Raw genomic sequence first — 16,369 nt, forward strand, 5'->3', positions numbered from 1 at the left:
TAGTGTAGATTAATGATGACACTGAACAAACTGTCCTTCACTTACGTTTATCATCTGTAGCTTCCTGGTCATACAGTAGGTCTGTTACAGTGAACCAGGTCTGTATTGTTCACCTGTGGTTAATACTCTGGTGTCTGCAGCTGGAACAAGCGCTGTGTGACAGAGCTGCGTGTCAGTAAGAGTCATGCTGTAAGCCAGGCGATATACTGTGATCCCCCTCTAAAAAAACAACAACTCTATTTTTAGGAGAACTCACAACTTTTCATATTGTCACAACTCATGCCAGTTGCACCTGTATTTCCATAACATGCTACGTCATAGTGCTACTTTTTGTGCACTGTGTGAACCAAAGGAATTGCCACCGTTGGAGGCTCAAATAGCCTACACAAAACAACAAAACCACTGTCACCATGTTAAACTATTGATAAAAGACAGATACAGCGCTTTAAAGAATCAATACAGTATCAGGGCATTTTTGTTTGAACAACTGGCTTAATTTATCAAATGAATAATGATGGAACGTGCAGCCTCAGTACTACATGAACTGTATAGAGAGGATCTAGATGGACTCTGGACACTTATTAAAGAATTACTTAAAAAAGAAAATACAGTATCAGGCCATAAAATATTGTGATATTTCAGTGTACTGTAGCGTTATTTACACCCCTGTGTAGCATTGGGTCTTGTAACCTTAGTGTTGTTTAAGCATGCACCAGACCTCCAAAACAAAACAACATGAGAGCCGCATGAAACTATTGCAGAACTTTTACAAAGTTTTTGACACTAATACAATAACGCATTAGTAGGTTATGCCATCTAAAGCCCTCCAAAAAGGAATTGGTCGATATCAGCGCCATTTGCGGCAAAAAAAAAAAAGTATCCGTGAAATTATCCATAATCCCCTCAGGATGATCTGTAATCACTTTTCTGATTCTCTAACTTTCCCTCATCAAAAAATATAAGTTTTAATTTGTCAATTATTTTTTGTTTGTGGACAAATATTTGCAATACCTTCCCCTGTCTACTCTGTGTAGGCATGCTAACATGCTAACTAAGTTGATGAATGTGGTGGATGTTCCACCTGTTGATCTTTAGCCTGTTCCCAGTGGTGGAGAGTGTTGGAAGTGTTGCTTCTGTACACATGCATCAAGTCAAGTCAAGAAGGTTTTTGCTCAGTTGATCATATAGACTATTGATCACTGAGCCTATACACTGCAAAAACTCAAAATCTGTCCAAGAATATTTGTCTTATTTCTTGTCAAAATGTCTAATTTCTAGTCAAAACTAAACTCTTTTCACTTAAAATAAGACTCATCACCTAAAAATTAACTTGTTTTCAGATCATTTTCACTAGTTTCAAACAAATTTTCACTTGAAATAAGTAGAAAAATCTGCCAGTGAAAGCAAGTTTTTGTTGCTGGAAGAAAAACTTGTTCCACTATCAGATTTTTCTACTTATTCCAAGCGAAAATATGCTTGAAAGAAGTAAAAAGTGTCTAAAAACAAGCTACTTTTAATGTGATGCATCTTATTTTAAGTATAATGAGATTTATTTTGACTAGAAATTACATTTTGACTAGAAATAAGACAAATATTCTTGATAAGATTTTGAGTTTTTGCAGTGTAGATCATCACTTTGTCGTAGTGTTCTTCTTGATGAACCTGACAGCTATAACGCTAAGGAAGTGAGATCTATATAGTTTGTAATAAACTGGAATTAGACACGAACAGTGAAATGTTTTCTGGGCGTCACCGTCACGTGTTAATAATCTTAACCCTCCTGAAATGAAATGCTTGTTGACTCATGGTTCTTTCTCTCTGTGTCTCTGTGTGTCTCTGTGGGGAAGAAGCAGTCCAAAGCCAAAGTCTCGTGGCATCTCAACACAGACCCCCGTTTGGCTGCTGACGCGCTCCATCAGGCTCCACATACGCAGCAACAATCAGAGCGATTCTCCACCAAGTTCCTGCCCACAGCCTGCTGTCCCACCTCGCTGTCGCTGCATTGAGGCTGCATCATTGTGTTAACAATATCATTTTGTCTTGTTGTGTTCCTGGTGAAAGCTCCACGTTGCCTTTTTTTTTTTTTTTTTTGTTCGAGCAAATTCCATGAGGCTGTGTGGTAGGGGTTTTTATTTTTTATTATTATTATTATTTCATTTTGCCACCTAGTTTTTCCTTAAGGTTTTTTTTTTTTTTTTTGTTCGTTGTGTTCGAGTTTCTTTAAATAATGTAAATTCCTTGTACACTTTCTAAGGCCTGTATAACAAATCAGAATCATGTGTGCGCCCCAGCTGAGCATGCCAAAGGTTATTTTTAGTTTTCATTTTTTTTTACTTTTTTGTGCTCTGTGTGTGTGTGGAAGAGCCACTGTTTGGCTCGGAGACACACACACACACACAAACGCACACACACACACTTCACTGCTGTATAACTCACTGAAACTGTTCTCAAACTTTTCATAGAAAAAATAACCTCAACATCTCTTGACCTCCTGACTTATGTTCACTGGTTTTGAAACACTGGAAAATGGATTGTTTGAATATTTAGTTCGAGGAATATTTAGTTCAAGGCCCCCCTGCCCCCCCTCCACCAACAGTACGTTATAATAGTCACAGTCATAAGATTATATAAGGAACTGGATGTAGCCTGCTGCAGATGATACCTACACATAACAGTTTATTATGTCTGTGATCCAAACAAAAACAACTAAGTTCCTTTGTAAGGATGAAACTTTGTGACACATCCAGCCACTAATGAGAGGTTTTTGTTACCAACTGTCTTTTTTTTTTTTTCCTTCTTCAGTTTTTTACATTGTTTGCAAGTCTAAATGGGGACTAATTTGTTTTTGTTGCAAATAATTTCATCTGAAAAGAAAAAAAAAGTCATCCGAAAAGTACTCAAAACACTTTGCAGTGTGATGTTCAACCATATAATTTCTTTTTGTTCGTTTATTTTTGAAATGACTTTGTTCGCCTGTGATTTACTTTGACACACTACATTGTTGCCTTCATGTCTTTCCCTGCCTTCTCTACAGACCCTCTTCCATCCTGTCATGGTTTTTGAGTAGATTTTGTATTTTCTTTTTCACGTTTTCATTTTTGAAAGAGCTTTACTGAGACCAGGTCTGAATGTTCTCTTTTTTTGTGTGTGTGTGTTTTTTGTTTTTTTTTTATGTATTTATATTCTGTGTGTGTGTGTGCAGCATACGTACCTGGATGGCAACACTGCAGCATGCAAGATTTTGTAAGCCTCTATTGCAGGCACCAAGTGTTGTTGAAAAGATACTACTATACGGTAGGAGAGTGACATGAGAGTGAATAAAGCTATTACAGTATCTTGCGCTCATTCTCTGCTGTAATGTTCTCAGTAGTGTTATATTATGTTGTTTTAGCTGAGTGGTGTGAAGGATAATCCAAACTGAAGACCGGCACATTAGAAGAGGTGCGTAAAGATGACGGCTCTCTGGGTTTACATCAATCTGCTTTAAATTCATCCCACAATGCAACACTCTGCCCCCCCGCCCCCCCCCTCCCTCACCCCTCCCCAAAGAGAAACTGTTGACAAGATAGTTTGAGAGGATTTCATATTTATAGTTCAGTTGTTCACAGTCACACAGTTCAAACCTGCTGAATGCATTTTCATATTTATGACTCACGTGCCGTTTCAAACAGCTCATCAGAAGCATCAACCTTTATTTTTTTGTCCAATTTCTGATAAGTATCATCGGCTGGCAACGAAAAATAAAACAAAAATAAAAAATCCTTTTGGTTTTAATTTTTTTTTTTTTGATCTCTTGGATACAAATTTTCTAAACTGTAGCAAAAAAAGATGACATTCTGAATGTGTTACCAACATGGCACGGTTCCCCCACCCCATTATCTTTACAAGGACATCACAGTTGTGTGTTATGGGATGGTTACTTACTACTACGGTAAACTACAAGTCATGGAAGCAGTGGGCCAATATTTTTAGGCACTTAGTCGTTGTTGTTTTTGTTCTCATGCCTTTTGTTCCTTTTCAAACAATCAGGTCAGCAGTGAAACCAAAGAGGGTACTATGAAAAGGCCATAGCTGTGTTGTAAATACACACTTTTGTTTCTTGTACTGTTGTTGACAATAAAGTGTACATTTTGGGAAAAAAATATAAAAGTCCAAGGGTTTTCTATGAGTTAATAATCTGTTTTTCCCTGTTATGCACCATGATGGCACTGAGCATCAATGGATGCCATGGAAACCTGCTGCTATACTATAGATCTATATGCACTTATACACCGTTTAATGGAGTCCACTTCAGCAGTGAACTCCTCCTCAATGCCCTGCTGCCACTTGTCTCCTTCTGCTCCTGATCTTAAAGGGATAGTTCACCCAAAATTGAAATTTCACTCATAATCTACAGTACTCCCCCTCATGTGGACTAAGGGCTGGGAGAAGTTTCAGAGTCCTCCGTGGCTTCTCTGAGTTACAGGGGGTCTCGGCGTAGCAGTGCATTATAGTCCATATAACGGTTGCAAATGGATACCAACTGTCTTCGTAACAAAAAGACACACCAAAAAACATCCAAATACCTCCATGCTGCTCGTATGTAATGTCAGAAGCCCCAAAATGTGAAATTAAACAAGTCTATATTTCAAGCTTGTTTGTAGCGGAAGCTCCTCTTCCCAGTTCGTCCAAATGTGACGAACCGGGAAGAGGAGCTTCGAGAAGCTTCCGCTACAAAACAAGCTTGAAATATAGACTTATTTAATTTTTTTTCGGGACAATTTCGCATTTCGGGGCTTCAATACAAGACAGACATTACAGATGAGCAGCATGGAGGTATTTGGATGTTTTTTGGTGTGTCTTTTTGTTACGAAGACAGTTGGTATCCATTTGCAACCGTTATATGGACATGCACTGCTACGCCGAGACCCCCTGTAACTCAGAGAAGCCACGGAGGACTCTGAAACTTCTCCCAGCCCTTATTAGTCGACATGAGGGTGAGTAGTAGATAATGAGTGAAATTTCAATTTTGGGTGAACTATCCCTTGAATTCATTCAACACCACACAATGCAGCATTATAAAGAGACTGTTCATCACGTTTGTTCTTGCCAGATCATTCAGTCTTCCACATTAGTATTCTTCTCCATAATTTGTCACGTCCAGCTCTGCTTCCTTTCTCTCTGTCTCCGTGTGCTCGTCTGTCTGTCGGATCGAGGGATCTCCAGATTTATTTCACCCAGCCTATCTGTTGTAACTCCAGTCACCCGTGGCTCTCTGCCTGGCTTCTCTCCTGTTATATCTATCCAGGAATCCATTTTCCTCTCTCTCTACCTGCTGCCAACACCATCCCCTTTTTCCCTCTGCAACAGCTTTTCCCTTTGACACTTTGTGCCCACAGGGGGTTAGGGTTAGGTTAAATTTACATCTAATAGTGTAAAAGCACTGGCAACTTGTTAATTTTCCATTGATATAATAAAATATGATAATGTAAAAAAGAAAAGAAAGACAACAGGGTAAAGAAAAAGGTGGCTATGGTTATAGGTCTAAGTATTTGTGAAAGGAATAGGTTAAGATTAGAGAGAGGGAGTCTGAATAATTAGGATTGTAAAAAGGAACAGGTTCAGGTAAAGGTGAAGGAGATGGTTAGGGTCAGTGTAAGTGGCCTGGTGGAGGTTTAAAAGTGAAAATATCCTTTAAAAAGACTGAAAAGGAGGAAAACATGTTGCTGGATACGATGAATAAGGTTAATAAACCAACTCAAAAACAACAGTCATATTAATGACACAACCGGATAATTTGTTTTTTGCGTCATCCTGGTTTCAGCTTAATCTTCGATCATGCTGAAAACAAAACAAGTCATTCTGAGGCCTATGACTTTATCTATGTTTGTTATTTCACTCATGACAGACACACACTCACCTAGTAAAGATACCATGGAAACCCAGAGCTGCACAACATTTATAAAAACACAACATTCAGAGAAACTTATTACCCACATCCATCCTGCGTCGCTGGCCGGAGGTAAGAAGGGTCGTACACAGCGAGTCCCAAGTCTCCAGACTTCAACATGATGCGTGATGACACTTTGCAAAGGGTGTGTGTGTGTGTGTGTGTGTGTGTGTGTGTTCGTTTTGCAATTTCAACCTCAGCCAAATATTTACAATAGCCAGTTGAGTGTCAAAGAAAAGTGCAATTTTTGATCCCCCTGCCATTACTGTAAAGAAAACAAACAACACACACCATTTTAGACCTTCATGCTTGAGTCCAGGCATCTAAAATTGTAGCTGTGGTATTTTCCACCAGATAAAGCCATGTTTGAACTGTCGAGCAAACACCCAGAAGCAAACCTACAATACAAGAAGCACTGCTTTTCTGTGAAAGAAAGAGCGCTGCAGGTCACTGGAATAAACGTGTTGTTAAAATGTTATGGATTTGTTGGTACAATATGGACCTCCTACACTCACATGCCTCCAAACTCCATTGAATGTAACATATTACATCTCTAGGAGCAGGAAACCCCTGCAGTACGTCACTGAGCTTTGATAATGGGTGTGTGGAGACTGGGCGCATGGCGTCTGTCCGACTACCCATTTCTCCGACCATACATTTCTTTATTTTTGCGTCCATTAGTCCGACCTCCCACTTCTCCGACTTAAGTAGCCCTAACCCTTAACCTTACCCTAAACCTAACCTTAACACTGTAGAATGAGTAGTCGGAGAAATGAGCCGTCGGACTTTTGGGCTGTCGGACTGATGTATGCTCCCCGTGGAGACTGGAGAGAGTGTGTGTATTTTTGTCAGGCTTTATTTGTGTTACTATTATGCATGCATGCTGAGAGCAAGCGGTTGCGATTGCGTAATTTTTTTGTGACCAAGTGTGACAACAAACTTTTCAGTGAATGGAGATGAATTAATTACAAACAGAGATATCACGTAAACAAATCAAAAGGGTTGAATTCCTGAAGATTAATGAATTTTTTTAACCTAAATTTAACCTGCAAGTGTTGGATGGTTGGTGACCGCTTTGTTGTGACGTCACAAAGTCACAGAAGTCTTGACGACGGGTTTTAAAGGGACACGCCAACATTTTTTTTTCGTGTCTTGCCTCACTCCTGAGTCCATGACAAGCAGATAGACACCATCCTTTCGACTGTGCGTGCAGTAACAAGGGAGATACGGGCAGAGCTGGCGCACCGCTAATTAGCTTAGCTCAAACACTGGAAGTGTATGGGTAGTGTTAGCCTGCCTCCTACCTGAGCCGAAACCAGCAGTCAGAAGCTGATTTCATTTTAGCTCTAAACTCTGTAAATATATCACTTTATCCACATTTCAAACATGTTTAGGTGAGAAAGTAGCCGTTTAGATCAGCAGTGTGTCGTTAATTTGTCTAAATACCAGCTGTTTACAATTTTGACCAATTCGGCGCTACTCAAGCTAGCCGTTGTGACCAACGCACTTCCGGTTACTTTCACAAAATAAAACACCCGTTGCCCTTTACATACAGAAAACCATGACGACAGAATTTGTGCTTTTACTTTGAAACAGGAAGCTAACCTACCCTCGATGTAGCTAGCTTGAACCAAAATAAACCGTCTTTGCTTGAACCCTCCGTTTTGACCGATCTCGTCCCGTTAGCGGCATTTGACCGCTCAAGATGCCTTACCGGAGAGTTTTGTCAGCTCTGAGACGAAGATCGGCCCGCCGGTTTCCGTTCAGAGTTGCTGAAGAGTTTCTCTGATGACTTTAGGTGGAGGCAGGCTAACACTACCCATACACTTCCAGTGTTTGAGCTAATTACGGGCGATACGGCTCTATCTCCCTTGTTACTGCACGCACAGTCGAAAGGATGGTGTCTATCTGCTGGTCATGGACTCGGGAGTGAGGCAAGACACCAAAAAAAAAATATCCCTTTAAGGCTCAGTTTCTGAATAAGCTCTGGTTTAGCAGTCTATTCATTCTTAAAGCTGTGAAATGGTGTTATAATGTTAAAGATTAACTGTGCTCAGCCAGGTCGTCAAAGTCGGAGGTCAAAATTCAGGCAGCTGATCCGGCTGACAGACGAAAGTCAACGCTGTAACACTGTAACATCGTTCCAGTGTTTAACGCCGTTAGATCTCTGTGCTAATTAGCAGGTTCATTATTGTGTGTGAGGAGGATGTGAGTTTGTTTGTGCCAACTGCAGGTCCCTCTCAGCCCTGGTAGATGTGAAGGGTAGGAGGACAACTGAGACTTGTGTAGGAGGATATGAGCCACAGCGCTGCTGTTTCAACTTCCTGCTGCTCAGAGTCACTGATTTCTCAAGTGAGTTTTTCCGCTTAAGCCCCTGCATCCTTTGCATGTAATTCTAAAGATGTTGTGGAAAATATAGACATAGAAACCCAGCACCGCCAGGGGGGCCAGTTGTTTTGATCAGACGGTGCATGATTCAGGTCAAGTCAGTGAGAGGAAAGAGAAACAGAAAAAGAAAACTGCTTCCACTTTTCAGTTTTGGTCTTTCGAACCCCTTGTTCTGTCCAAGGTATCTGTATCTGCAGCATCGGCTAATGTTCCACAAAGGATTAAATCTTAACAGAGCAAAGTGAACGGCCTGAAGAGATTATGTTTCCAGGATTTTTTTTTTTGGCTCACTGAGCGAAGCATAAGAGGTGTCTGTGATTTAAAAAAATAAAAAAATAAAAAAATCTTATATACATATTTTTAAGCAGCGTTACTGTTGAGATGTGAAGTAAAGTCTGAATCCACATTGACTCACCACAAGACAGCAAGGGTTTCTAAACTCTTGAGATCATATACAGTAAATACATTTTTTTATAAAGTTTATAAAGTTTTTCCTGTTATCAGTGCCTTGAACCCGAGCAGCTGCTTAAACTGGGAAATATTAAAAGGATAGTTCAACATAAATTGGCCCATTGCCATAATCCCTATAGTCATAGCAGTAGGTTCGTTACCTTTAATTGTCGGTGCAAGCTATTTTTTATTTATTTTTTATTTCTTGGTTTCCCTCATCAAACTCATCAAATACACAATCCAACAACTCCACGACGCTCTGGTGGACAAGTTGTGACCTGCACATTCACCACGCTATGAGATAATAACACAACGTTACCACACAGAGTTGTTTTAGAGGGAAATTCATGCAAAACCGCTGATGCGCGTTGCCTTCAGGGGCAGTTTTTCAGCAAACAGTCTCTGTATTTCCCTCTAAAACAACTCTGTCTGGTAACGTTGTGTTATTATCTCATAGCGTGGTGAATGTGCAGGTCACAACTTGTCCACCAGAGCGTTTTGGAGTTGTTGGATTGTGTATTTGATTAGTTTGATGAGGGAAACCAAGAAATCCCATGAGCCTCCGTAGCGTAGCTCTGAGCAGCTCACGGCTCTGCTCCACCGTTCTAAAAATAGCTTGCACCGACAATTAAAGGTAACAAACCTACTGCTATGACTATAGGGATTATGGCAATGGGCCAATTTGCCAAAATGTTGAACTATCCCTTTTATAGGTAAGGGGGGATTTCTGGGAACATTTATATGCACTTATTCATGAATTTGGTGACAGTAGACTGTAGCTGGACCACTAGACTGGGGATGGAAGTAGCATTTTTGACATTTCAGTCTGTATCTTTTATCTTTTATCCAGTGATCACACTAGTTGAGGTAAAACATTATTAGTGTGTGTGTCATTGTAAAGACAAAACTAACTACTAATTGACACATGTCCATCATTTCATAGGTACTTAAAGTGGGACTCTTCACCTCCACTGTAGGGAACTATGACTATTTTCAGCAGCAGCTACATGTGATACTGTGGTGAGTGTCTGAGTGTTGTACTTATTACGTTGTGAGGACCGACGATTTTGGTGTTGGTTTTTAACCAACAGAGTGAGAACATTTTTGGGAAGTGAGGACATTTTTCCAAGGGCTTTAGGGATTTAGTGTTAAGACTTTAGGTTACAATTCGGTTAAGAGTAATGGTTAAGGTTAGGCATTTGTTTTGGATGGTTAAGGTTAGGGAATACATTAGTGTCCTCACAAAGATAGCATTACAAGGATGTGTGTGTGTGTGTGTGTGTGTGTGTGTGTGTGTGTGTGTGTGTGTGTGTGTGTGTGTGTGTGTGTGTGTGTGTGTGTGTGCCAACTTGCCAGTTGGATCTCTTCTTTGTCGTTGACAAACCTATAGACTTGTGTAACGTCTTGACAGAAACACACCACACATTGCTCCTCGGCAGCACTGCAGCACTGCAGGCGCTTCTCCTCGTCTGCGTCGCCACTTGTGTCGTTTACTGGGCGAGTTCAACAACAGGACGATTTCCCACTTTGTTTTATAACTTCTGGTTAAATTCTAACTTTTATAACTCGCAGTTAAATTCAGCCTAAAAGTGTTAAATCGAGCAGCGTCGGTTCAGCTGTCAGAGGTTCCTCCTGATCTGACTTCACTTATCGCAGGCAGAGTGAAGCTCCCTCTAGTCATAATTACTGGGTGAGACTCCTTCTTATTTCCACGCCATTTTGAAGCCTCTGGCTCAAAGTGATGTGTTTATTTTATACAGGAACAAAGTGCCAGGAAACAGCTGTCCCATGGTACCACACACACACACACACACACACACACACACACTGAAAAACAATGAATAAAACAAAGGGATCGTGACTTTCTATTTACTTATCCATGAAAATAACACATCAGAAAAAGCAATAATATTGTATAAATTAACTGCACATTACTCTATGTTTTACATATCATCAACACATTTTTTTGTTTTGTTACCAGAGCACATTACTATCAATATGGAATTATATTATATATATAAAAAAAAAAACCGACAACAAAAGAACTGCCCTTTGCAACCTAAGGCCACTCACCCTCCCTTTTATCAGGGAGTCGATGGAACAGACAAGTCTGAACTCTGAGACGAGTTTGAGAAAATAAAAGTAAAAAAAAACAAAAAAAACAGGCCAGTGCAAAAAAAAGAAAAGAAAAAGAAAAGAAAAAAAATCTCAAGTTGAAGGGGAATGCCGCTGATTTCCACATCTGAATTCCCTGTTTCCTCTGTGTGGTGTGGTGTGAGCTGGGGGGAAAAGAAAGAGGAAAGGGGGGGGGGGGGGGGGGCAGTGTGGCAGATTTCTTTCTGAGGATCAAGAGACGTCGGCGTCGTCACAATATAAACATCACATGAGCTTTGAAAATGTAAATCAAGTCTAGAAATTTCCCTCTCCCATCGTCAGGGGAGCAGATAAAGTTGCTTAGCTGATGAGTAAGCGTTATTACAAGTGCTTGATTACACATTTATATGTGTTTTTTTGTTTAGCTGACATACTTTTTTGGAGTTGTTCCGCATTAGCATACAGCACAATGCTGCATGGGGAAAGAAAAAAAAAAGGAATGTGTTGTGAATCTTGTGTCTGTGCTGTGGATGATAACAGGATGGGATTAGAGACTTGGTTCTCTAGACTTCCTCCTTGCACACAACATCGCTCATTATCGCAAATTCTCTCTGGACTGTCTTAGGCCCTAATATTAACATATGTACATTTTAAACTGCAGCGGTGTTCCCCTCTAAAGTGCAGCTGGAAAAAAAAGGAAGAAAGGGAGAAAAGGATGGATGGATGGATGGTGGGGAGGAAGAGGAGGATACAACCCTATATGTCTGTTATCTGTTACATGTATGGCGCCTCCCACAGCGAGGATTGAAGAGCACATTCACCGATGACCAGGGCCGTTGTATAGGGGAGAAAGGTGATGATAATTCTAGGGGCCCAGCGCCCAGTGGGGCCCATAAAAAACCCCAGTAGTCTAATCTTTGTATGACTGATTTATTCTGCGTAAGACCCTGACTAATACTCATAGTACACTGTAAAAACTCAACATCTTTCCAAGAATATTTGTCTTATTTCTTGTCCAAATGTCTCATTTCTAGTCAAAACTAAACTCTTTCCACTTAAAATAAGACTCATTACCTAAAAAATGTACTTGTTTTTAGATAATTTTCACTTAAATTCACAATAAATAGAAAAATCTGCCAGTGAAAGTAAGTTTTTTGTGCTTGTAATAAGGAAGAAAAACTTGCTCCACTATCAGATTTTTTCTACTTATTCCAAGTGAAATCTGCTTGAAAGAAGTAAAAAGTATCTAAAAACAAGCTACTTTTAATATGATGTGTCTTATTTTAAGTATAATGAGATTTGTTTTGACTAGAAATTACATTTTGACTAGAAATAAGACAAATATTCTTGGTAAGATACTTGAGTTTTTGCAGTGTAATGCTGCATTAGCATCAAAACAAAGAAGGCTAAAAAAAAAACGATAATACATACGTAGTCTAAGAAAAAAAAAAGGAAAAGTTAGGGGGAGGGGCCCACTTTAGTATTCTTTAAGGGGGCCCAGAATTCCTAGCAACGGCCCTGCCGATGACTACTGTATTTTGGTCTCCGTCACAGTAACGTACGGCAGCACAGACAGCGTGGAGTGTTTCCACGCACACGGCTCCATAAAACACCCGGTCGCTCTGCTAAAAGCTGCTTTCCCCTCAGACATCACATCACGCCTCATGGCACCATGCTGTGATTAGGGGGAAACTTGTTGCCGATGCCAACACATGAACAAACCACTCAATAAAGTGCTTTCATGTTTGGATTCACACTCACATTATGCAAACATGTGGAGGGAAAAAAAGAAAAGCCAGTGAGTTGTATTATTATTAGAAGTGGGATCATCATTTCCTGCGGCTGTATCACCATGATGCTCTAAACTGAACATTTTTCTTTTGCATTTTTTCCACTCAGACCGTTCAATGTTTGTCCAGAAACTCTGTGTAGTTATCTACATGGCGGAGAGAGAGAGAGAGGCTCCGTCACAGGGGACCGGAAATCAATCAACACTTTAATAAAAAGCGCCTCTGTGAGGGGAAAAAAAACTGCATCTTTGAAATGTATTTTGATAGTCTAATGATGGCTTCAGGAGGAACGACAGTGGAGGTGGAAATGGGTCAATGCTACTACGTGTTGTTATCTCGTGTGTTTATTCAGCTCGTTCCCTGGGTAGACGTTAGTTAGACTCACTAACAGCACAAAGGCAGAGAGACAGATGGACAGATGGACAGATGGACGGACGTAGGTCTTCCTCTGTCTCTCTGTCTCATAAACAAACAGGCACAGACCCAGACAGACGCTGCCCAGCTCGGCTCGGCTGCGTGAATCAACTGTTAATTGTAATTAAAGTTTCTACAGAGTCCTGATATACAGTAGTTGACATAGTTAAAACCCAAAACACTGTTTCCCAGACAACAACCTCTGATACAATGTAAATCTATGTCCCGTTAGGACATAGCAAGTTGTTATGGATGCAAATATTATACCAAATCACCCAAGAAGTCATCATCATCATCATCATCATCATCCATTCTTGTAGTTTTGACAGTCGTCTCTATGAATGACACAAACGCAGTAAAATCGTTAAAAACGTATTTGAGTTTGACAGAACAGGTTTTTAAAAACAAACCTCGTGGTTTAACATGTTAGACAAACTTATATATGGAAAAATGTATTAAATAATCTGGATAAACTACTGTGTAATGCTCCCATTTTCAAATCCCAGCAATTAATTACTCTGGTTCCATCACAGCCAAAAGGAAACAAGGCATAAAACGATAAAAACAAAAACAAAAAAAAACTGAAATGATCTTTCTTGATTGGTATGAAAATAATAGTCTAAGTTTAATTTTTGATGTAAACATAGCAATCTACACCCCTAACATCTGTTCTACTGCTCCACGAGGAAACAAAGAGAAACACTGTTTGTTTGACACATGGACAGATCCAGTATGTGCATAGGTGAGATTATGGTGCAGTCGTCAGGGAGAAGTACAGCTGATTCCAGATCATCTGAGGTAAAGGGTGTTTTGTTTTGTTTTTTCTTTTTTTTGTTTTGTTTTAAACTTCACCTGCACAGTTGAAGGTGCACGTGACTCATCGCTCTGCAGCGTTCTGCCGTCGTTTTCCATTTCACATTTAGTAGAATATAAGAACGTGTAAAAACTGCAGCAGAGACACTGAGTGAGTGACTCCCGGACGGAGAGCGAATCCTTCCAACCTGTGTGTGTGTGTGTGTGTGTGTTGGAAGGGGAAATGTGGACATTTCCAACCATATGACTGGCTGTGTAATTGAAGCAGAGACAGAGTGGGTGGGTGGGGGGGGGCTGCAGTGTGACAGCTGCTGAGCGCATCCACTCTGAGCTTTTAGCAGACCAACGTCTCGCTGCTGCTGTCATTTAAATGCTTGAGTTGAAACGCAGGCACAATCGTCTGGCTTTTTTTTTGGACCACAGAGCAACTGAGGAGGAATTAAAACTTTTTTTTTTTTTTTTGTTCCATAAATACTGAACATGTTAACCGCTAAATCACTTAAGGGCAAAAAAAAAAAAGAAAAAAAAAAGGGGGATGCAGGGGCCTGAGGAGGGAGCTCAGAGTGCACAGAGGTACAGCTTGCTCATGCAGAACAAATACATTCATAGGCTTGGTGTCCTCAGATGAAGAAGGTAATTAAAAAAAAAAAAAAAAAAAAGGCCTCAGCTGATTAATCCTCCTCCAGTCTGGGAACAAAAAAATATATAAAACAAAGAGCGATAACTATAAAGTGTCCGACTATCTCGTTGCTTCCCCCCGTTCTTTGCTGAAATGAGAGACCAAGTCTAAGAGGAGTCGGTCGGGTCGGTCCGGTCGGTCCTCTGCAGCCGACAGTTTCCTCCAGGTCGGAGGAGAGGAACGAGTGAATCAATAAGGCATCCTCTGGCTCCATCTAAGCTCCCAACTCACCAGACCTTGTTAAGACCTACAAGCCAGGAAGAATCTGGGCAAATGGTGGAGTATTCACACACACATACACACACTTACACACACACACACAGGCACACACAAGGGAAGGAAGAGGAGGAAGCAAGAAACAGTGTTGGAGAAACAGAGAAACAGCGGAGTCTGGCTCCCCCCACTGGTTGAAAATGAAAAATGAACTCTTCTCTCTTCTGACTGGCTGAGCTGAGCATCTATGTAGAAGCTGAAATGTGCTGAAAAACGTCTTGTTTGCGCCTGTGAAGTGAAGTGAAAAGCCCTTCAAAATAAAGTCTTGGACTGGATGGCAGGATGTGAGAGGAACAGTAGCAGCAGTGTAGCAGGAGGAGGGTCAGGGACTTTTCTTTTCTTTTTTTGAAAACAAACGTACAGTCGGAGCATTTGAAAGCCAGAGGCCAGCACTGGCAAAGCTCACTGTAAACAACAATAAGCCTGGTAATTTTTATTTTTTTTTCTGTTTTTTTTTCATTCACAGGTTTAAATCATTCACAGACGCTCTTTTCTCCCTTTTTGTGTGTGTTTATGTGTGTGTGTTTCTGCTGTGATTTGGTTTCAGCCACTTGTCGTCGTCTCTGTTCGGCAACAAAAAGGCGAGTGAGTCTCCCTCAAAATAGTTTGTTCTTTCGATCAGAGTTTGAGGCCAAGCTGAACGAAGAAGCCCTTTTTTTGTTTTGTTTTTTTGTTGTTGTTGTTAAATTCAGTTCTTTCAGAGGCACAGCTTCATTGCGTTTCCCCCTTTTCACCGTCTCATGGTCTCTCTACTAGAGGTTCAGTCTCGGGGCCACTAAGGCAAACTCTCGCAAAATGTTTCGGGCCACGTCCACTTTGTACTGCGCGATCATCAGCGCTCGCTTCACGTCCTCGAAGGAGTAGCCCTCCCCCATCAGCTTGGCGATCTTGGCGTCCACCGTCTCCGACTCGGAGCTCGGGGGTTTGCCCGGCTGCACGTCCGGAGGGATCTTCCTGGGAAGGGGCTTGGGGGGTCGGGCCGGGGCCTGGGAGCAGTCCATCGATACTTAGAGAGACAGGACAGAGAGAGACAGAGAGAAAGAGAGAGAGAAATCATGTCAGTGGAAAAATGCTCCTGGCACACACACAAGCAGAAACTTGAGGGTGTTATTAGTGGTCAGGGGAAAAGTTCGGAGACTAAACGCTGCTTTTCACAGAGCTGAAGCTTAGGAAACACATTAATTAATGTAGCCTATTAGTAAGCAGTTAAAGCAGAAGTAAGCGATCCGGTCGTTTTCGCTAATGCTGCGTTCCAGGCAGGCTTTTGAAACCGTAAATTACAGCTTCAAGTCACAACTTACAATTTTGTAGCGTTTCAGGCAACCCACTCGTGTTTCTCCGACCTGTTTTACCTGTGAAAGTCACTATAACGGCCACTCGTAACTTCCGACCCGTGAACTCGTACCAGATTGAACTGGTACGAGTTCACAGGTCGGAAAAACACGAGTTACGAGTTGCCTTGAACGCACCATAACAGTCCTCGTCGCTACGTCACCACATTCACGGCGTTCCTTGGCTGCACACACAGCCCTGCATGCC

General features: G+C 41.0%; 2 protein-coding genes across 2 annotated transcripts in view; one reads left to right on the plus strand and one right to left on the minus strand.

The window, feature by feature from the left end:
- Window positions 1-2,007, plus strand: part of alcama (activated leukocyte cell adhesion molecule a) — a 92,378-nt gene extending 90,371 nt beyond the window's left edge. The window contains exon 16 of the mRNA XM_083986984.1: window positions 1,851-2,007. The gene's annotated coding sequence lies outside the window, so the exon portion shown is untranslated. The remainder of the gene's footprint in view (window positions 1-1,850) is intronic.
- Window positions 2,008-13,974: 11,967 nt separating this feature from the next.
- Window positions 13,975-16,369, minus strand: part of cblb (Cbl proto-oncogene B, E3 ubiquitin protein ligase) — a 68,490-nt gene continuing 66,095 nt past the window's right edge. The window contains exon 19 of the mRNA XM_083986409.1: window positions 13,975-15,836. Within this exon, the coding sequence (XP_083842535.1) occupies window positions 15,583-15,836 (254 nt within the window). The 3' untranslated portion in view covers window positions 13,975-15,582. The remainder of the gene's footprint in view (window positions 15,837-16,369) is intronic.

Source organism: Trachurus trachurus (assembly GCF_905171665.1).
Source record: "Trachurus trachurus genome assembly, chromosome: 14".
Classification (NCBI taxonomy): domain Eukaryota; kingdom Metazoa; phylum Chordata; class Actinopteri; order Carangiformes; family Carangidae; genus Trachurus; species Trachurus trachurus.